This window comes from Manacus candei, unplaced genomic scaffold (genome assembly GCF_025592945.1).
Source record: "Manacus candei isolate 608988 ecotype Guabito, Panama unplaced genomic scaffold, ASM2559294v1 h1tg000048l, whole genome shotgun sequence".
In the NCBI taxonomy this organism is placed as follows: Eukaryota; Metazoa; Chordata; class Aves; order Passeriformes; family Pipridae; genus Manacus; species Manacus candei.
Window position 1 is genome coordinate 14,760,654 of NW_026138096.1, and position 21,902 is coordinate 14,782,555.

The 21,902-nt window shown below is 53.7% G+C and overlaps 2 protein-coding genes across 3 annotated transcripts; one reads left to right on the plus strand and one right to left on the minus strand.

Moving 5' to 3' along the window:
* Nucleotides 1-3,298: 3,298 nt before the first annotated feature.
* CCT7 (chaperonin containing TCP1 subunit 7) lies at nt 3,299-17,992 on the minus strand. Of its 2 annotated transcripts, XM_051798212.1 has the most exons (13): nt 17,845-17,992; nt 16,065-16,218; nt 14,682-14,788; nt 13,492-13,617; nt 12,521-12,573; nt 12,098-12,238; nt 10,883-11,054; nt 9,564-9,728; nt 7,917-8,105; nt 7,265-7,362; nt 6,455-6,587; nt 5,092-5,298; nt 3,299-3,913 (listed from the first exon to the last, which is right to left on the minus strand). In XM_051798212.1, the coding sequence occupies exons 1-13, from the start codon at nt 17,848-17,850 to the stop codon at nt 3,689-3,691; spliced, it is 1,776 nt and encodes a 591-aa protein (XP_051654172.1). In that variant the 5' UTR covers nt 17,851-17,992; the 3' UTR covers nt 3,299-3,688. The 2 variants fall into 2 exon arrangements, with proteins under 2 accessions (XP_051654172.1, XP_051654173.1); XM_051798213.1 differs by lacking the exon at nt 12,098-12,238 and having other exon boundaries at nt 17,845-17,991.
* Nucleotides 17,993-18,102: 110 nt separating this feature from the next.
* PRADC1 (protease associated domain containing 1) lies at nt 18,103-21,739 on the plus strand. Its single transcript, XM_051798266.1, has 5 exons — nt 18,103-18,188; nt 19,270-19,370; nt 20,062-20,171; nt 20,805-20,972; nt 21,250-21,739. The coding sequence occupies exons 1-5, from the start codon at nt 18,137-18,139 to the stop codon at nt 21,368-21,370; spliced, it is 552 nt and encodes a 183-aa protein (XP_051654226.1). The 5' UTR covers nt 18,103-18,136; the 3' UTR covers nt 21,371-21,739.
* The last annotated feature ends 163 nt before the right edge of the window (nt 21,740-21,902 follow it).

Below are 21,902 nucleotides of genomic sequence, written 5' to 3' on the forward strand. Positions count from 1 at the left end.
CAAACAACAACAAAAAAACCCCTAACAAAGTAAGTATTTATTTCTATAAAGAAGGAAAAAAAAAAAAGATTTTAAAGGAAAATTATATACTCAGCATGTTTATACACTCTATGCTTAAAGACTATCGTGGTGGAGAGTTGTGTCCGAAGACTTGAAGGCGGCTGCTCCGGGTTTGCTCCGGGTTTTTGGGACCTTCTCCCAGCTCCTCGGGGCTGTTGGGAAGGCAAAGGTGATGGAAAAAGGGGGAGATGTTTGAGGATTCTTGGAGAAGAAACCTTCTGTGCCCGCCAGTGGTGTCAGTGGCCGTGTCTGTGGTGGTGTTGGAGCCACTGGGGTTTGGAATTCATGGCAGGACACTCCCACTGGAATTTGGTGCTTGGAAGTGTCACCGAGACCAGAGCGAACCATCGGCCTCCCCTCGGGGCATTCCTGAAAAATCCAGCTCAGCAAAAGCCACGTTTCCACAGAAATCCCCTGATGACACAAGGCCTTGAGCAGGTTCAAGGATTAGAAGATGGGAAGTGGGGGGTTCTCCCCGTTTTCCTTGGACTTGAACGGATCCCTCCCTCCTCATCTTGGGATGGAGGTGGGTGAGGACAAGGACACAGGTGGTAATGAGGGCCCAGCCCTCCTGGTGGCTCCTAATTGCCCAGGTTGTTAATGAGCTCATTAACAGCTCCGTATTTCTTCCACTGAAATGTCATATTGATCCTTTCCCTGCTGCTTTCCCTCCCCATCCTGCTGTTTTTCCCCTCCCCAAACCTCCATCCCTACGGGATGCTCGTGGATTCACCGCCCGGGTCACGGAGTTTCAACCCCATTTCCTCTGGAAAGGGATGGAAACACACAGAAATACCAAATTCCCTGGGAAAAGCCTGGAAATCAGGCAGTGTATCCAGGAGCTCAGCCCCATTCCAGATCCTAGAGAAGCCCCAGAGGGGCTCTGCGATGACAATCCCCAGCAAAATCCATGGATCCGGGGTGAGAATTGGGGTCACAGCGAGGGCCAGAGCTGGCAGGGGCTGGATGGATGGTAGTTCCAGAGCTGGCTCCTGCAGGACCAGTTTTGGGGAGATTTATTCCTTTTCTAAGGAGTTTTCCTGAAGTTTCCCTGTGGCCAACATTCCCAGCATTCCCTGTCACTTGAATTTGGGTGCTGGTCGGGGATTTCAAGAGGAACAACATCACCAAAGCCAGCTCAGGGGCCAAATTTATCCCAAATCCATGTTTTTCTTGGTTGGGTTTTGCTTGTTATCCATCCATCCGAGCCCCCAGGAGCTGGGAACGCTCCAGGGATCAGCTGCCTCCTCCTGCCTTATCCCTGTGCCCCCAGTTTGGGGGATCTGGGATGTCAGGGCTCGAGGAAAACGGGAACTCCAGGGTTAGCTCTGTCCAAGGAGGATTTTAATCTTTATCCCACTTTTTTTATGCCGTGTGTCCCGGTGCCAGCTGCCAGCAGGGGCACAGCTTGCATGGATCCTCCAAAACACTCTGAATTTAGGGAAAACAGAACAAAAAAACCGCAGGAAAAGAGTTGCTAAAGCTCAGCCTCTCGTTTTGGGGGAAGGAAAAATGCAGGTCGGGATGGAGCAAAAGCATTTGGGAATTGGGAAGTGGGAAAATGCTTTAAAAGGGGGGAAAACAAAGCAGGGAGATTTTAGGAACTGGAGATGGTTTGTTGTAAGGTGTTGATAGATCTTCCTCACCTGTGGGAGGCAAAATAATCCCCCCCCGTGGAGGGTGGGAGAAGGGAGGAAAGAGAGGAGGGAAAGCTGCCCAAAAGCAGGGAAAATTATGGGATTTTTCTAATCCAGCCTCGGGATTGAGCCCCGTGGAGGGGCAACGAGGCAGGTTGGGGCCGGGGACAAGTGGGTGCAATGGTGTGGGGTGGCTTTTGCTTCGAGATAATCAGAGGAGATAATCAGTGCAGGGCAAGAGAGATCTCCAAAGACAGGAATTTGGGATCCTCTTCCCTGAAGAGCCCTCGTTTGCTCCGCCAGCGGGCTCCGAGGGGCCCCTGTACAGCGACCTCCCCCCTCCCCAAAGGTAGCCAGTTGCCTCCCAAGTTATTTTTTTAAACTCTCTATAAATTTAGGTCTATTTTAGTCTCTTTGCAGCGATGTGCCAGTGTCTGGAGAACCAAACAGCCCCCTTTTTGTTTTTTTTTCCCCTCTTATCCCCGTGGTCCCTCGATGCTAAACCGGGTCCTGGGTGTGAATCCACCAGAGGATGTTGTCCTGGAGGAGGGGGAGTGGTGGGATCAGGGTGCACTGGAGGTTCCAGGTGGGTTTGGTGGGAAGCAGGGTCCGACTCCGGCCAGGAGCCCGTGGTTTTTTAGCACTTTGGTTGGAACTATCACCTGTAGACGCACTTTGATGTTGTTGCTTTGAAACTCTGGCGAGTGTAAACAATGTGTATTTAAGGAATTAACAAAAAAAAAAAAACAAAAACAAAAAACAATTCCCCCTCCTCCCTCCCCCCCCCCAAAAAAAAAAAGTGTGTAAAGAGCTATTTTATGATTCAGTGTTGAATAAAGACTCTGGAGATTGAGGTGGGGTTTCACTCTGAAGCCAGACCAGCAGCAAACCAGTGAGACCAGCTGCTGTTTGGGGCTTACTGGGAGCATCCTCATACCTCCCTCTCCCTGCAGGTCCATGATCTCCACTGGTCCAGTTCCATAGGGCACCGGGACAAAGTGGGATACTGGGGAAGCACTGGGAGGGTGGGAGAACACTGGCAAAGCTTTCCCAGAGAAGCTGTGGCTGCTCCATCCCTGGGAATGCCCCAGACCAGGTTGGACAGGGCTTGGAGCAACCTGTGGAACATGTCCCTGCCCATGGAATGAGATGGTCTTTAAGGTCCCTTCCAATCCAAACCATCCTGTGGTTCTATGAAATTCCTTCCACTGCCCTCCCTTAACATTCCAACCCACCAGATCCAAGTCTCCCTGTATTCCCTCAAGAGGATTTTCCTGCCAGAGTCAACCTAAACACCTGGACCCATCCCTGAAGCACCCACACATTCCCTCCCCACAGACCCAGAGCTGTCACCTCCCTGAACCTCCTTCCAGGAAGCCAAGGGCAAGACATAAATGCCAATAAAAATGTCACCGAGCAGCATCAGAGAGCTGCAAGAGAAAGAATCCACCCTGGAAGCACTCCTGGGATGTGCTCAGAGCCTGTCCTGCTTCCCAGCACAGCACCTGCTTTGCAAGGGGGCAAAAACACCTTTGAAAGGTTTATTTTTTAACTCTGAACACGACCCGCCACCGAGCGGAACAAAGCAGAGAACAGCCCAGTTTGCCACCGAGACAAGTTCATCCTTTTATTGTGTTGGAGAGCCTGGGGTCCAAACCCCTCCCCAGCAGGAAGAAAAAGGAAAAACAAACCAGTATAAATAGGAGCAAAGCCCATCCTCGCCGCGCCAGGGAAGGCCATTCCCGAGCGGAATGCCCAGGCGAGCCCGAGGGGATCAGTGCTGTGTGGGAAACGTCTGGGGCAGGGCAGCCCACAGGGGGCCGTGGCTGCCAGGGCCAAGACGTGACTCTAATTAACACCAACATCCACGAGCCCTCCAAGAGACCATCTGCCGACGACGAGCCCGTTAATTAACGCGCGGGGGTTAATTAACGCGGGGATTAACCATCGGAGCCGTGTCGCCGCCGTTCCGGCCGGGAGCACCGGGGTTCTCAGTGGTTGTGGGGGCGGCCCCGGCCGCGGCCACGGCCCCCCGGGGCGGCGTCCACGGTGGAGCGGGGGTTCTTGATGGTCTCGTCCACGGACACGATGAGACAGGCGGCCTCGGAGGCGGCGGTGAGCGCGTTGATGCGCACCACGGCCGGCTCCCACACGCACGCCTCGAAGTTGTCCGCGATGTCCTCGTTGTTCACGTCCACCCCGTACCACATCCCGCCCTGAGGGGACACAACGGCTCAGTCGCACGGCTGGCCGGGAGTTTGGGAGGGAAGGGAAGACAGGGAAACGTTCGGGGAACTCACTGAGGGAAGGAGGGTGTTTGAGGGGAACACAAATCCCAAACACTGTGTCCTTGGTTTTGTCAGTGCCTGTGCCCAGTCTCTGCTGGGATTCTCCACAGAGCTCTCTCTGCATTCCCCCTTTATTGGGGTTCCTTTGGTAAACAGCACCCGGTGTTGTCCTTCAGTTAACTGGGATTCCCAGGACTTCCTGCGAACTCCAGGTTTTGACTCACACACTCCAAGGCTGAAACACTCCCTTTTTTGACTATAACTGAGTGCAGGTGCTGGTGGTTTAACTTGTTCCCACAGTGCCAGCGATGCCTCACAAAACAGAAGCCTCATTCCATTTTAGGATCACAGAATCAGGTTGGAAAAGACCTCTGAGATCAGAGTCCAACCTAAGACCCAACACCACCGTGTCAACCACACCATGGCACCAAGTGCCTCATCACCACCACACCAACTAGACCATCCACATCCAGGCTTTCCTTGAGCAGGGATGGTGACTTTCCTGAAGTAGTCACCAGGCACGGTGACTCCATTATCTCTGTGGTCAGCCCATTCCATGAAGCTCTAAAGCCTCACAGGACTCATTCCACTGCTGCCTCACTCCCTAGCCCACAGCCCCAGGTTTTGCACCCCCTCATTTCAGGGTATTCCTGCTAATCCCACAGTCAGGAGCAGGATGGAACGTGATGGGAGTGACCAAAGCCAAAGAGCAACTTCCAGACACCAGGATTAGGATCTCCACAAGATCAGCAATTGGGACCTCCAGCTTGCAGCTCCCTCAGCCAACTTCCACTGATTCCTTTCATGTTTAACACAGCAGCTCCCTCCTGACAAATGATGCATTTTCAAGGAGCAAATCAGGACTCCCAGCTCTGGGAGTCACCCAACAGCTGGGATCAAAGGGAAGACAGATCCTTTCCTTTTATAGCAACGTGTGCCGAGCCCGCACTTGATCTGGGAACAAACACGGCGTTTAATCAAAGAGGACAAGTCTAACACGGGCTCAGCCGAGTTACACCGGATCCGACAGCTCCAGGAGGAAAACATCAGGGAGAAAAGGATCCCACCCACCCCTGGCTGTGCCCTGGGCTCCCAGGTGGCCCTACCTGTGCGTGCTTGGCTCGGAGCTTGTTCAGGATGTTGGTGGCATCGAAGCCGGCGTTGTCGCAGAGCTGGCGGGGAATGATCTCGAGGGCTTTGGCGTAAGCACCGATCAGCAGCTGCTGCTTCCCTGGAATGGTCCTGGAATAGTCCCGGAGGTACTTGGAAAGCTCCATCTCTATCGCACCGCCGCCGGCAACGACCGAGTCGTTCTGAAGTGAAAAGGGAAACACTCATTCCAAGAAGTGGGAGAGCTGGATAGGCTCTGTGCCAGGGCAATGCCAGCCCATGGGAATCCATAGTCCGGGCTGCTACCATCCCTGGGATTGCCTGGCAGCACTGCTGGGAGCTTCAGGACCACACTAAGAACCTCCAGGGGCAGCTACCAGCAGCTCATCCCAGCTATGCACGGGATAAAGGGGGATTTTGGGAGGGATGGCAGCTCACAGCCCACCCAGGCCAGGAAACCCACTTCCCTCACTTCCATACCCTGAGCCCACTTCCCTCACTTCCATACCCTGAGCCCACTTCCCTCACTTCCATACCCTGAGCCCACTTCCCTCACTTCCATACCCTGAGCCCACTTCCCTCACTTCCATACCCTGAGCCCACTTCCCTCACTTCCATACCCTGAGCCCACTTCCCTCACTTCCATACCCTGAGCCCACTTCCCTCACTTCCATACCCTGAGCCCACTTCCCTCACTTCCATAAAGCACCCAAAGTTAAGACATTGGCAGCAGCACCTTGCAGCCAAGTTCTGCTGTTTTCTTCAGGAGAGAGATCAGGATGTTCTGTCTAAAGGCAAGAGTTCCCAAAATCTTGATGTGCTTCTTTCCAGCCCCTCAGGACATAACAGCCTTCAAAGCTGTTTTTAACCAGAAACACCCACAGCTTGGCAGCATCCTCAGGACACATCCAGAGAGGCCTTGGACTTCTCTTGGTGCTCCCAACTTGCCTTCAAAAGCAGGGGCCTGTCACCCCCTCAGACTGGTCACCAAAAGGGGGAACAAGTGGATTTACAGGCATGGACACACCCATGACATTAATCCTGTTCCAACCTCTTGAAGATCCACCCAACACACCCAGGGTTGTGGATGGAGGACAGAGCAAACACAAGTTACAGCTGTGCAGGAAGGAAAGGAAAACCCAGGCGTGCCTGGAAAGCACTTGGAGCCGCTGCCAAAGCAGCGCTGAGTTGGCCAAGGAACAGCACTTGAGTTAATCAACTCCTCACTCCAGGCCTCTCCAGAGACCTCAGCCAACCTCTGGCATGTGAGAAGGCTCCCAGAAGGACTTAAGGCTGTGCCAAGGCTGAGGAAGAACCCCAGTGCCAGCCCAGCAGGGAGGCAGCTCCCCCGGGGCTCACCTTGATGGCTCTCCTGACGATCATGATGGCATCGTGCAGGGACCGCTCCGTCTCCTCCATGAACTGCTCCGCTCCCCCGCGCAGGATGATCGTGCAGGTCTTGGCCTTGGGGCAGCCCGTGAAGAAGTTGTACCTGCCAAAGGCACGGGGCAAGAAGGGTTATGGGGATGGAGAAGTGGTGCTGCTGCTGGAAAGGATCCACACCAGCACTCAGGGATTCCGGACGGGCCGGATCCGTGACTGAAGCCGTGTCACCCTCACGGCGCCCCATCGGATCTTGGGCTTAGAAGGAGCAGAGCCAGGCAACACACAAGGAAAATCTGGGAAAATCCACTCTCTTCCTGTTGCCAGGGATTTGCTAAACTGGTGCTCCGATTTTCACTTGGCAGGAGTCAGCAGCCAGCTCCAAACAGGAATTCTCCTCCAGCAACAGGAAGGACCCCAGTGTACTGTCCCCAACTTCACCTGCACTGAAGCGAAGCGTCACTATGGAACATCAGATAAATGCCACAATCAACCCCAAAATGTGCTGCTTTTCCATTAGAAATGAAGCAATACCACTGTGCTTTCCACATGACACTGCAGAATAAATATGTGTATTTTAAATGCATATATAAGGGGTAAGATTAGAGGAAATTTCAGCCTCAAAAAGCAGCTTTTGTATACAATAAAAGAATTGGTTTTTAACAACCTTCTTTTCACATGGACCCCTTGAAAGATGCTCCAACCTGCCAGTGCTTTAACCCAAATTCTTCCAACTGCTATTAGAGGGCTGGCAAGGTACTCCAGGTTTACAGCTGGTGTATTTACCTCTCTCCCCCAATCTGAGTCTCCTCAAAGAGTTCACACCGGCCCAGAACATCATCTGTCAGGGCATTGACACTGGTCTGGATGGATCCACCACAGGCCTGCGTGGAACGGAGATAAAGCAAGGAATTACCAACACTGACAACCCAAATTGATTTCCCAGCAGGGTCTCATTCTTTAGGGACAGCCCAGCTGTTTAGCTGATGCAAATCCATCCCGCAGGCCAGATTCAGGAAAACCCCTTAATTTCCCTGCCATCTCAAAATCCTCGACAGCAAAATAAGATTATGCGGCTTCGAAGCGCTGACTCACGGGCTCTGGAGTCCAGGAAACACACAAAGCTCAGGGAAAAAAAAACCAAACTACTCATGATGGAACAGCCAAGAACTAGGGAAAATAAAGCTGTACTGATGCAATGAGCAGACCTTAATCAGAGAAACAAAAGAGCAGTGCAGATGCAATTAGTGCGTGACTGTTCATTCCGTCAAGAACAGCCCTGTCTGTCTACGCCAAGTTTAAATAACAACCACACGGGCAAAAATGAAGTGATTATCATTTTAAATGTTTGCAAGGAACAGCGTGTTCAGGCACAGCCTGCTGCCCTGCTTTGGGAATCCCCAGCCTGGCAGTGTTGAAGTGAAACCAAGGAGCTCACCATCATGGTCCGCTTGAGATCCTCCTCCGGGACGCGGCCGGCACAGAACATGTCCCTGTCGGCGAAGTACTGCGTGGCCACGTCCCCGATGGGAAGTTTGGACAGGACAACTTTGGCTCCTGACTTGTGGATTTTGTCTAGTTTGTCATACAGGATGTTCCACTCGGCGTCCACGATGGCCTGGTAATCCTGGCAGGGAGGAGAGAGGGACAATCCCGTTACGAGGGATTGGGAATGCTGCTCTTGCAGCCCTGGGACACGGCTGCTTTCAACACCCCGGGGATTTTAGGCCCCTCTATTTTATGCCCAAACGGGGACCTTGGTTGCTTAAATTTGAGGAGGCTCTTTGAGCATTACAGAATCAAGCAGGTTGGAAAAGACCTCTGAGACAACTTGAGTCCAACCTGTGACCCAACCCCACCTTGCCCCCCAGCCCATGGCACTGATGCCACATCCAGTCTGTCCTTAAACACCTCCAGGGAAGTGACTCCACCACCTCCCTGGGCAGCCCATTCCAGTGTCTGATCACTCTCTCTGTAAAAACCTTCTTCCTAATGTCCAACCTGAACCTCCCCTGGCACAGTTGGAGGCTGTGCCCTCTTGTCCTACTGCTGATTCCTGGGAGCAGAGCCCGACCCCCCCCAGCTCCCCCCTCCTGTCAGGGAGTTGCAGAGCCAGAAGGTCCCCCATGAGCCTCCTTTTCTCCAGGCTGAGCCCCCCCAGCTCCCTCAGCTGCTCCTGTTGCTCCAGCCCCTTTCCCAGCTCTGTTCCCTTCCCTGGACATGCTCCAGCCCCTCAACATCCTTCCTAAATTGAGGGGCCCAGAACTGGACACAGCACTTGAGGTGCAGCCTCACCAGTGCCCAGTCCAGGGGCAGAATCACTTCCCTGGTCCTGCTGCCACACTGTTCCTGATACATTCCAAGCACTGCTTGATGAGCTTTCCCTGGAAGGCCACTTGGTAGGCACAGGGAAGTCACCACAGAGCTGATGCCTGGACACAGCACAGCTCAGGCACAAACATGTCCTAAACCTGCTGAGATTCCAAGTCTCCACACCCTTCTCCCAGAAGAGGCAGCACAACCCACCAGGTATTTCCCAAGGGGAAGGATGTGCACAAGGTAATCCCATTTATCACAGAATTGTTAATGGTTTGGGTGGGAAGGGATCTTTAGAGGTCACTTAGTCCAACCCCACTGCAATGAGCAGGGACACCTTCCCCTATTCCAGGTTGCTCCAACCTGGCCTTGGACACTTCCAGGGATCCAGGGGCAGCCACAGCTTCTCTGCTCAACCTGGGTCAGTGTTTTATCACCCTCACAGCCAGGAATTCCTTCCCAATATTCCATCTATCCCTGCCCTCTGGCACTGGGAAGCCATTCCCCCTTGGCCTGTCCCTCCATGCCTTGTCCCCAGTCCCTCTCCAGCTCTCCTGGAGCCCCTTTAGGCCCTGCCAGGGGCTCTCAGCTCTCCCTGGAGCCTTCTCTTCTCCAGGGGAATCCCCCCAGCTCTCCCAGCCTGTGTCCACAGCAGACACACTCCAGTCCTGGGAGCACCTCCATGGTCCTCCTACCTTTTATCCCACTGGACAAGCAGTCACATCCCGCAGGGATCAGGCAGCAGGGCAGGCTCCCCTTTGGCTCTTACCTCCACAGTGTTGACTCTGATTTCAGCGTTGTCCTTCTCAGCTTTGAGCTCCAGCTCCACGTTCAGGAGGGCAATTTTGGGGGACTGGTACTTCTTGGGCTGCATCTCAAACCCAGCATAGGAGAAGGTCTTCTTGAAGGCGACTCCGGCCACCAGCTGCGAGTCCTTGAAGGTAGGGATTTGTGTCAGGCTCAGCCTCCCAAGGTTCTCTCCACAGGGTTAATAACTCCCACAGGAGACTCCCTGCCTTCCAGAGGCCTCATTTACAAAGCCTTCCCAACGCCTGTCTCCTTTGATTAACCCACTTTTTAGAGGGAAGAAGCAGCAAGGGTTTCTCTCTGCTCACAAAAAGCAGCTTCAATGGCTTCCTCTCCACCCCTCAAGACCCCACAGCCAAAAACGCTGCACACACAACCTGAAGATCAAGGCATGAAGCCATCAGTTCTCTCCTTGATCTCTTTCCCATTCCTACCCTTTGAACATGGATACTTCTAATCCACACTCTGGGCTGGTTCTTTCTGCTCTGGTTTGTTTTTCCAAGCTCTGTCACCGCCTCTGGGATTTTTCTGCCAGCAGGACAGCCCTGCCCAACCTGGAGTGATCTCTTTGACTCCATGGCTGGGAGAGAAATCAGGATCTAACTTTCCTACTCCACAGCCAGGAACAACTCCCTGCCATGTATCCAGGTGCAATCCCATGCAGGACAGGTATTCCAGCACTGTGGCACAAACCACACATCCCACCCACCACTAGATCAGCTCCTTCATGAGGTTTTCCTTGCATTTTTCCCAACCCAGTAATCCTACATACAACCAGGATTTTTGGATCCAGAAGTAAAAAAAAACTTCCCACCAAAAAACAAAAAAAAAAAAACAAAAAAAAAAAAAAAAAAAAACCAAACAAAAAAAACCAAACAAAAAAAAAAAACCAAAACAAAAAACAAACAAAAAACCAAACAAAACAAAACAAAAAAAAAAAAAACCAAAAAAACAAAACAAAACAAAACAAAAAAAACCCAAAAAAAACCCCCCCTTGAACATTTCACTATTTGAAAAATATAAAGGGAATTTAGGGTTTATATTAATTTGTATCAGTAACATTTGCTGCAAAAGAGGTAAGAGTGTACTTGGCTCAAAACCCAGATTCTCTACCTATGGAAAATAAATCCAGCCCTGTCTCCTAAGCTTTTTCCTCACACCAGCACCTTTGTTTCACTTTGGGAATTCCCAAACAGGCATTATCAAGCCAGGCTGCATTTCTGCTCGAGCCAAGTGATTCCTGTCTCCCATCCCTTCAGGACAGGCTCTGACAGAACTTACTTCCAAAGCTCCTCCTTGCACCTTCTTTATTCCAATCATTTTGAGCTGTAACAAGTCATCCAACATCATGACAGCATCTACGACCATCTTGGAGAAGAACTCCTTGCTCTGGGAGATCAGTTTGGAGCTCAGGGCTGTGGCTGCACACTTCTCCAGGAGGCTCCTCTGCTCACTGCAAAGAGGAAGAACAAGGGTTTGCCACCTGATAAATCTTTTCCCAAGCCTAAAGCACTGTTTGGCTTCATTAATCAGAGAATTGTTTCAGTTGGAAAAGATCTTTAGGATCATTTAGTCCAGCACTGCCAAGGTCACCACTAACCCATGTCCCCAAGTGCCACATCCACAGGGATTTTAAATCCCTCCAGGGATGGGGATCCACCACTGCACTGGGCAGCTGTGCCAGGGCTGGACAACCCTTTCCAGGAAGGAATTTTTCCCAATATCCAACTTAAACTTCTTCTGGTGCAATTTAAGGCCGTTCCCTCTCCTCCTGTCCCTTGTTCCTTGGGAGCAGAGCCCGACCCCCCCCAGTTCCCCCCTCCTGTCAGGGAGTTGCAGAGCCAGAAGGTCCCCCCTGAGCCTCCTTTTCTCCAGGTTGAGCCCCCCCAGCTCCCTCAGCTGCTCCCTCCAGCCCCTTCCCAGCTCCACTCCCTTCCCTGGAAAAGTTCCAGCTCTTGGCATGAGGGGTCCCAAATCCTCTCTTATAGAGGCAAAGATCAGCTCCCTCCTGTCAACGGGGAGAACGAGGCACACACACAAATCCCAAAATCCCAGTCTCCCTTTCAGACCCTGAGCATCAGCCCAGGTTGATTGGCTTTTAGACACCTAAAACCAGGAAAACAGCAGGTCCTTTCCCTCATCCAAAGGCAGGAAGTTGTTCCTAAAACCCTCTAAAGGCAGCACATTCTCTCAAGTATTAACTCAGGTTAATTATGTGTAACCCAGTGGGTGATACAAGAGACACCAGGGAAATACAGATCCAACTGCAGGATCTCTCCCTCCAGCTCCTGCTGCCCATGGGAACTGCTGTATTTCCCATCCCAGGACAGCATTTGGCTAGATTTTTTCAGCATTTTTTCACCATCTGGACAACTCATTTTGGTTTATTTAAGGTGGTTATTCAGTTGTAACACTTCAGATTTACTCCAGGTATTAGCAAGGTCACGTAGACAAGAACTTAAAATCCAGGAAGAAAACGAACTCCAGTATTCTCACCTCAGCTGAAGGGGTCCTTTCCTTACTGCTATGAACTCTCTACCTTCCACTGGGCAACAGCTAAAAAGGGATCTGATCCTCAAGGAATTGTTGAGATTTAACACTGGCACCGACTGCAGCAAGAGCTGCAAGTCTCCTCTGCTGCAAAAAAGAAATCAGGCCACTTATTTTAGTGCCCAGCTCCCTCCCTGTGCACTGGAAGACACTGCCCTAATTATTGCCTGCAGCCAAGTGAGAGCAAGGCATCGCTCCCAGAGGAGCAGGAAATTCCAGATAATTTGGGAATAACCCCAGTGTGGGGCTGAAGCTGTTCGGTCCAACCTCGAGGCCTCAGCCAGAGGCACAGGAGAATTCAGGAACACCCTCACACCAGCTCAGCTGAAGCCCAGGAACACAACCAGGTCATCTCCATGGAAAACTTACTCTTTATCTTCCTTCTTCACGGAAACAGCGATGTCTTTGATCTTGTTCACAGCCTGCCAAGACACGGGGCAACAGCTGGATTAATGATTTATGCTCCTGAACTCATCACATCTCCAACTTTTCCCTTTGTATTTTAAGATAATCTTTTATTCCTTGCTTCAACATCACTGAAGTTTCAAGGATTGAAGCTACTCCACACCCCTTCCAGTGCAGTAATTCCAAGAAACAAAGCAATTTAAGAGGAGTGGGAAGAGACTCTGCTGTTTTCTGGGAAAACACAGGGCTTTTGAGGGATTGCACCTGCAAAAAGTCAGTTTAAGGGGACCAAGAGGCTTGATGAGATGCAAGGTTTACTAAGGAGCAGCAGAGATCAGGAGAACAGCAAGGGAATTTTCCTGATTAGTCGTTCATCCTTGGAAAAAAACACAAAGGGAAAGAGAGCACCCCAGAGGGAGTGACTGGTAACAACAGCTCCCTGACAGCAGAAAGGCAGCTCACGTTGGCAGGAAGACACCAGGAGATCATCAATGACACTCCCCACGCCCATTCAGCATTCAGTTTTCCCAAGCCCAAAGCACAGTTTGGCTTCATTAATCAGAGAATTGTTTCAGTTGGAAAAGATCTTTAGGATCGTTTAGTCCAGCACTGCCAAGGTCACCACTGACCCCTGTCCCCAAGGGCCACATCTACAGGGATTTTAAATCCCTGCAGGGATAGGGATCCACCACTGCCCTGGGCAGCTGTGCCAGGGCTGGACAACCCTTTCCAGGAAGAAATTTTCCCCAATATCCAACTTAAACTTCTTCTGGTGCAATTTAAGGCCGTTCCCTCTCCTCCTGTCCCTTGTTCCTTGGGAGCAGAGCCCGACCCCCCGCAGCTCCCCCCTCCTGTCAGGGAGTTGCAGAGGCAGAAGGTCCCCCCTGAGCCTCTGTGGTCCAGAACTCCTGTCCCCAGGTGCTCTGAAGGCTCACCAGCTGCGTGGCCGTGCGGAAGGCACGGATGATGATCTGGGGATGGAGCCCTTCCTCCACGTAGGGCTTCACCTGCTTCAGGAACTCGGCTGCCAGCAGAGTCACGGACGTGGTGCCGTCACCAACCTGCCAGGAGAGGGAACAGTGTCACCCACAGGCTGTGACAGCAGCTGCAAAACCACGGAGGGCTGCCAGGGATATCAAGATTTCAGGGTTTTCTCTGCTTGTGGATTTGTGGGCAGATTCCTTAGTGATTCATTGAATCATGGAATGGTTTGGGTTGGAAGAGATATTAAAGTTCACCTTGTTCCACCCACTGCCATGGGCAGGGGCACCTTCCACTAGCCCAGGTTGCTCCAACCTGGCCTTGGACACTTCCAGGGATCCAGAGGCAGCCACAGCTTCTCTGGCAAACCTGGGACAGGGCCTCAACACCCTCACAGCCAACAATTCCTTCCCAATATCCCACCCAAATCTCCCCTCCTTCAGCTTAATCCATTCCCAGTGTGCTGTCCCTCCATGCCTTGTCCCAAGTCCCTCTCCAGCTCTCCCTGGAGCCTTCTCTTCTCCAGGGGAACCCCCCCAGCTCTCCCAGCCTGGCTCCAGAGCAGAGGGGCTCCAGCCCTGGCAGCAGCTCCGGGGCCTCCTCTGGACTCTCTCCAGCAGCTCCACGTCCTTGTGCTGTTGTTCCCAGGGCTGGAGCAGCTCTGCAGGGGGGTCTCACCTCAGACAGGGGCAGAAGGGCAGAATCCCCCCCTGCCCTGCTGCCCACGCTGGGGGATCAGGGCACATGGGGGAGTCTGGGCTGGGGCATCTCCAGCCTCTCACCCACCAACACCCCCAAGTCTTTCTTGGCTCTCAATCACTTCATCCCCAGCCCGGACTGACACCAGGGATTGCCCCAGCCCAGATGCAGCACCAGCACTTGGTCTTAGACTAAAAAGAGCTGGGTTTAGACTACATCCCATGTGGGGTGAACTCCCATTTCCCAGTCTCCTCTCCTCATAAAACACAAACTTCATCTTTGAAGTTCCCAAACCACCCATCAGATCCGGGCCAAAGAGCTCAAAACATTCGAAAGTTATCCCAAAAGAGAGGGGATCAAGAGAGAAACCAGGATAAATCCCAGCACTCCATGAGCAATTCCCAAAGCCCACAGGCTCCCGAGCACAGCCAGGCTCCCCTCCCACCTCTGCATCCTGGGATTTGGCGATGTCCACCAAGGTCTTGGCGGCCGGATGGACGACGTCGAGGAGCTTCAGGATGGTGGCACCATCGTTGGAGATCGTGGCTTTGCCTGGGATTGATGGAAAAAAGGAAGTGAAGCTTCACCACCAGGATAAAACCCTCGGCCCTGTGCCTCAGGGGGTCTCAGCAGGTTCCTCTGTTCCATCTCCATAATGTCTCCTCAGCCCATTTTTGGAGCAGATTCAGGTTCAGAGTGCGAAACAACTCCCCACACCAACTAAGAGGGGCTTAGATTTCTCTCTGATTTCTCAGCAGCCTCCCCAGACAGATAAAAACATATTCTGGCCTGACACTCATGTGAAAAAAAGTCTAGAAATCATACCAGTTATTAGATAAATTTAAATCCAATTACCCTTTTTAATTTCATTATTACAGTTCCTATTTGTAATAACTCTTTAAAGACAATAGTAAGAGTTTCCACCCCACCCCTGAGTAAACAAAAATAACACACAATAATTAGTTTGGTGACGTCATACAAGTCTTTTCAGAGCGAGTATGAGTCTCACCCCTAAATCACACTCTAAAAAGAGATTAAAAATCAACCCAGTAACACCCACTGAGCTCTCAATGAGCCTCACTTAAAACATAAATAAATAGAGATGGCCACAAACACCTGAAGGCCAGGTTCAAGACACCCTGTTTTTCCTTTCTGACATGGATTTTTTTCATATCCAGTCCCACTAACTCTGGATTTACCCAATCTCACCCCAGGGTCTCCTCACTCTAACAGTCAAGAATTCCTTTCCAACATCCCACTCAAATCTCCCCTTCTTCAGCTTAATCCATTCCCTGTGTCCTGTCCCTCCAGGCCTTGTCCCCAGTCCCTCTCCAGCTCTCCTGGAGCACCTTTAGGCCCTGCAAGGGGCTCTCAGCTCTCCCTGGAGCCTTCTCTTCTCCAGTTGAACCTCCCCAGCACTCCCAGCCTGGCTCCAGAGCAGAGGGGCTCCAGCTCCTTGGAGCATCAGAAGCTGAGCTTTGAGGAACATGAAGACAATTCTGAACATCTGGAATTGCGATGGAAGGTCTGGAATTGTGCTGGAAGGTCTCCCTGGAGCCTTCCCTTCTCCAGAGCCCCAGCTTTGCACGCAGCAAACAGGGAATTCCTCGGGTTGGTCTGACAATTATCCTTCATTCCACAGCAAAAGTCACTGTGTTAAAGTGACACCGAGACAGAAACTGAACCTCTGCTGGGAGAGTCAAGTTTAGTACAAGGTCAAGAAGCTGAAACTTTCATATATGCAAATGCTGGGATTAATTGATAAGAGGATATGAGTAAAGAGGCTGCTCTGGGAGGTGATTCCCAGGTCCCTTTCCCACATCCTTACCCCGGTCATCCACGATGAGCTTGTCCATGCCCCGCGGCCCCAGCGTGGTGCGCACGGCCTCGGCGATCACCTGGCAGGCATTGATGTTGCTGACCAGCTGGGGGATCCCCTGGGAGGTGTCCGTGCCCTCCTTCAGCAGGATAACCGGAGTGGGCTGAGGAGAGAACCCGCGGCAGAGCCGTCACTCCCATCCCAACGACCCGGAGCGAACTCCTCACACAGCCCACAGCTCATCCAGGACCAAGAGCAAACCCTACAGACTCCTTAAGAGTTCCTCTGCTTTCCCCTTCCCACTGTGTTGGGAATTCACCCAACTGCTTCCACTCTGGCCCAAAAATAAGGGCGGGGGGGTTGGTGGTGTTGTGCTCAGGGAGGTTCTGATTCTGATGCTGGAGTTGGAGAAGACAGAACATGGAATTCTTACTGAGACAGCAAGGAACTGAACAAATTTAGGTGGTGGAAAGGGGTTCACCTGGAGAAGAAAAGGCTCCAGGGAGACCTGGGAGCCCCTGGCAGGGCCTAAAGGGGCTCCAGGAGAGCTGGAGAGGGACTGGGGACAAGGCATGGAGGGACAGGACAAGGGGAATGGCTTCTCAGTGACAGAGGGCAGGGATAGATGGGATATTGGGAAGGAATTGCTGGCTGTGAGGGTGTTGAGGCCCTGTCCCAGGTTGGGCAAAGCAGCTGTGGCTGCTCCTGGATCCCTGGAAGTGTCCAAGGCCAGGCTGGATGGGGCTTGGAGCAATCTGGGCTAGTGGAAGGTGTCCCTGCCCATGGCAGGGGGTGGAAGTAAATGGTCTTTAAGGTCCCTTCCAATCCAAACTATTCCATGAACTGTCTCACAGAGCCCAGACAAAGACTGAACAGAGCCAAAATTGGGGAGGTATGAGTTTGGAATAGAGAGGGAAACTAAAGCATGGCTGTAACAAGAATAAAAAACACAAGGAGCTACAGGAAAGAGTCTTTACGATGGATCTGGAGGGATTGATTCAATGATCCTTTAAGAGAGTCTGTAGCATCTCTCTGATGAGGAGAGATGGACTTGGTTAGTCTGGAGAAGGCTGAAAGGGGACCTCATTAATCCATATAAATATCTCTAAGGGGTGTCAGAGGATGGTCCCAGACTCGTTTTGGTGGTGCCCAGCAACAGAACATAAACTAAACCACATCAAGTTCCACCTTAACATGAGGAAGAACTTTCCATGGAGGTGGCAGAGCCTTGGAACAGCTGCCCAGGGAGGGTGTGGAGTCTCCCCCTCTGGAGACATCCCAAACCCACCTGGATGAGTTCCTGGGTCACCTGCTCCAGGCGACCCTGCCTGGGCAGTGGGGTTGGACTGGGGGATCTCCGGAACTCCCTTCCAACACTATTCTGCAATCCCTAAATCCCGGGGAAGGCTTTGTGGACGGAAAAGCACGGAGCTCCTCCACACCCGCCCGAGCAGCGATCTCAATGGAAAAAAAGGAACTATTTATCCCCGGGAGAAACGAGGGTAAAGGCACAAAAAACGAAGGGACTCGGGGCCGGAGGGGAGGGTGCGGGACGGAGCTGCGGGATCAGCCCCGCCAGGACAGCCCTGGACCCGGCGGGAAGCGCCGCCGTCCCGCCCCATCCCATCCCGGCTACCCCAGGCCTGCGCGGCGGGGCGGCCCCATCGCCGCGCCCCATCGCGCCGCAGCCGCTCGGGACGCGTTCCCCGGAGGGCAGCGGGGGCCCCGCGGGTTGTTCCCGGCGGGAATGCCCGCGGATGGCGCTGGATGGCGCGGGAGGATCACTCACCATCATCGCGGCGGCCGCTGCGCTGCCCCCACCCCACAATGCACCGCGCACGCCCAGAACCTTCCCGGGGGCGGGGCCTTTGGCTCACTATTTGGCAGCGGGGAAGAGCGAGAGGGCAGCGTTGCAAAGCCGGAAAGCTCACTATTTAGCAGCGCGCGCCGAGGTGACAGCGCGCTGCCCGCGCCGGCTCGCGGTTGATGGATGGCCGTGTGGACCAATAGAAACGAGGCGAGCGGCGGGTTCCGCCAATGGCGGGCGCGGGGCGGGGCGGTGGGCGGGGCGCGGCGCAGCCATGCTGCCCTGGCTCTGGCTCTGGCTCTGCGGCTGCTGCGGGACGGCCCGCGGTGAGTGAGGGGGGCACGGCACGGGCCCCGCACGGCACCGACCCCCCGACCCCGCGTCCGGACCCGGCCCCCGCACCCCCGGCCGGCCGCCTGCCTGCTCGGTGCTCCGCGATCCCCGTGTATTTCCACTCCCCGCATGCCGGCCCCGTTGCGATTCACCGCCGGGACCCGTGGAGGGATGCGGGGTTATTTCCCCTCGCTGCGCCCCGACCTAATTGCGTTTCTCCTCCTGCATCCCGGCCTGGGTGCATTTCCCCTCCTGCATCCCGATCTGGGTGCAATTCCCCTCCTGCATCCCAATCCAGCTACATTTCCCCTCCTGCATCCCGATCTGGGGGCAATTCCCCTCCTGCATCCCGATCTGGGGGCAATTCCCCTCCTGCATCCCAATCCAGCTACATTTCCCCTCCTGCATCCCGATCTGGGGGCAATTCCCCTCCTGCACCTCAATCCCGGTGCAGGTCCTCTCCTGCCCCCCAATTCAGGTGCATCTCCCCTCCTGTGTCCCGTTCCAGGTGCATTTCCCTCGGTGCACCCCGACCTAATTGCTTTTCCCCATCCAGCACCCCAATCCAGCTGCATTCCCCCTTGGTGCACCCCGAGCCCGTTGCATTTCCCCTCCTGAACCCCAATCCAGGCGCACATCCCTTGGCTGCATCCTGACCCCGTTGCATTTCCCCTCCGTGCCCTGTGATCCGGGTGGATTTCCCATCACTGCATCCCAGTTCCATGACATTTCCCCTCCTGCACGCCAATCCAAGTGAACTTCCCCTCTCTTCACCTCAATCCTTATCCCTCCATGGTGCATTTGCATTTTCCTCTTCCCCTTGTGCACCCCAGTCCACCCCAATCCCAGTGCCTTTCCCCTCCCTCTCTTCTTAGCTCCTGGGAACTGTTGTATCTCTCCTTGGAGCATCCCAAAACCCGACACTTTGGGTCCCGGGCCCATCCAAGACCCAACATCCCAAAGGGTGTGTTCCCTCCCCCGTGGTTCAGAAGGGATAAGTGAGAATTTTCCCATTTTTTCAGGGTTTTTCCTTGGGGTTTTCCTTGCCTCTCACCTCTCTCCATTCACCCCCAGGTCTACGCATCCATGAATACTTGTACTTCCAAGTGCTCAGTCCCGGGGACATCCGTTACATCTTCACTGCCACTCCAGCCAAGGATTTCGGTGGCGTGTTTGTAAGTATTTAAAACTCAGTTTGTCACTCTGGGTCCCTCCATCCCAATATTTCTCCTTTGTGGGACTCAGTGATTTGGATTTTTGATAAAAACAGAGCTAATCGCTCTTCCATGAGCATCCTTGGCCTCAGCAGGCTTCCAGAGGCAGGGATTAGGCTGGCTGTGTGGCACTTGGAATGGGGCACCTGGAAGCTCAAAATCTCCCCAAATGAGCAGGATATGGGACATTGAGGGGCTGAAATGTGTCCAGGGAAGGGAAGGGAGCTGGGGAGGGATCTGGAGCACCAGGAGAGGCTGAGGGAGCTGGGGGGGCTCAGCCTGGAGAAAAGGAGGCTCAGGGGGGACCTTCTGGCTCTGCAACTCCCTGACAGGAGGGGGGAGCTGGGGGGGGGTTCAGGCTCTGCTCCCAGGGAACAAGAGGAAAAATGACCTCAAGTTTTGCCAGGGGAGGTTCAGGTTGGATACTGTGAAAATTCCTTCCTGGAAAGGGTTGTCCAGCCCTGGCACTGCTGCCCAGGGCAGTGGTGGAGTCCCCATCCCTGGAGGGATTTCAAAGCCATGTGGATGTGGCACTTGGGGACAGGGGTCAGTGGTGACCTTGGCAGTGCTGGGCAGTGCAGGGACAGCTGGAGTGGGGCTGGGAATGGGAAGCAGCTCCGATGCCTCATCCCTGCCTGTTTCCCTCCCGAAGAACACAAGGTATGACCAGATCCACCTGGTCCCGGCGGATCCTCCGGAGGCCTGTGGGGAGCTGAACAATGGGGTCTTCATCCAGGACCAGATCGCCTTGGTGGAGAGGGGGTAGGTCTGGCATCACAGGGCTTTTAGGGGGACCCTTTGGGCAGGAGGGGAGATGCCCATGGCACTGTCACAGTGCCATGGCCACATCTCCCCTTCACCCCTTCTTCTCCACGTGGGTAAACGAGGAAAACACGAGGGTGTTCCTACCCCAGAGCACTTCATCCTGTGTCTTTTAGCCTGTGCTGTGGTGGAAAAAAACCCATCTGGGTTCACACTGAGAGAGGTTTAGATGGGATATTAGGAAGAAATTCCTCCCTGTGAGGGTGGGGAGGCCCTGGCACAGGTTGCCCAGAGAAGCTGTGGCTGCCCCATCCCTGGAAGTGTCCAAGACGAAGTGGGACGGGGCTCAGAGCAACCTGAGATAGTGGAAGGTGTCCCTGCCCATGGCAGGGGGTTTGAACTATATAATCTTCCAAGTCTCCTCCAACCCAAACCATTCCATGATTCTATTTTATTTTTCTTTAGCAGTGTGGGTGGCTTGTGCCTAAAATAGAGACTCGGAGGAGCGCGGTTGGGGCGAGGGGCGGGATCGGAGAGACAATCCCTGGGCTGGGTGTCTCCAGGCAAGGCCCTGGCACTTCCAGGCTTTGCCCCTACCTGCGGGCACCGAAATTTTGTCCCTCTGTGCCCCAGGGGCTGCTCGTTCCTGTCCAAGACCCGAGTGATCCAGGAGCACGGCGGGCTGGCCGTGATCATCGCCGACAACGCCTACGACAACGACAGCTTCTACATCGAGATGGTGCAGGACAGCTCCCGGCGCACAGCCGACATTCCCGCGCTCTTCCTGCTGGGCAGGGACGGGTGGGTGCCCTGGCACATCTCCCCAGGGGTGGGACAGCTCATGGGAAGGGCAAAGCGATGCCTTGTCCCCACAAAACGGGGTCCCAGCGATCAGCGCGTCCCTTCTGGGCTTTGCGGGACAGATTTGGAGTGGATTCGGTCATGATTAATCCACAGTTGGAGCTTTATGGCTGAGTTGGAGCTGTATGGTTCCAGTCGTGGTTTATGCTCAAGGCTGGGCTTCAGGTCTCCCAAATCCAGCGGCTCTGGCACACCTGTCACCTCTTTATCCTTCCAGGTACATGATCAGGCGCTCCCTGGAACAGCACGGGCTCCCCTGGGCCGTCATCTCCATCCCTGTCAACGTCACCAGCATCCCCACCTATGAGATGATGCAGCCCCCCTGGACCTTCTGGTAGCAGCAGGAGGCTGTGGCGGATCGTGGGCTTCCCAGTGGATCCCAGGAGTTTCCCCTAAGCACCAGGTTTGGAGTCCCAACGTCTTCCAGAGATCCCACTGGATTCGGCAACGGGGAGATCTTCCTGCTGGCCAAGTGCCAGGTGGAATCGGAGAGCACCCTTTGCTGTGACTTTGTGGGAGGGAGGTGATGGCCCAGAGCAGGCCAGCGCTTCCCAGGAAACGTTTGAACTTGTGCTGCTGATTTGGTGGGATGCAGGACTGGCAGGGATGGGAGGGAGAGCGACACAGGCTTGGTCTGGACCAGCAGGGCTCGCCCCATGTCTGTATATTTTTGTCTGAGCTAATGAAGTCTGAATGTTTTAGAGAAAGGGAAGTTTCTCCTTTTTTCTTTCAGCAGTCAGGGGATGAAGGGATAAATCTCATTCCCTAATATTTTTCCTAGTAAAATTCCCAAGGTGCCTCCTGCAGCTGGGGCAGTGCTCAGGCCAGACCCCAGACATGGGGTGAAGCAGCACCACGGCAGAGCCTCCA

Coding starts and splice junctions, on each gene's coding strand:
- PRADC1 (XM_051798266.1), top strand. CDS start 18,137: ATGCTGCCCTGGCTCTGGCTCTGGCTCTGCGGCTGCTGCGGGACGGCC. Junction 18,189..19,269: donor CTGCTGCGGGACGGCCCGCG/GTGAGTGAGGGG, acceptor ATTCACCCCCAG/GTCTACGCATCCATGAATAC. Junction 20,172..20,804: donor ATCGCCTTGGTGGAGAGGGG/GTAGGTCTGGCA, acceptor TCTGTGCCCCAG/GGGCTGCTCGTTCCTGTCCA.
- CCT7 (XM_051798212.1), bottom strand. Junction 13,618..14,681: donor CCAAATCCCAGGATGCAGAG/GTGGGAGGGGAG, acceptor CTCTCCTGGCAG/GTTGGTGACGGCACCACGTC. Junction 8,106..9,563: donor TCAGAGTCAACACTGTGGAG/GTAAGAGCCAAA, acceptor CCTCCCTGCCAG/GATTACCAGGCCATCGTGGA.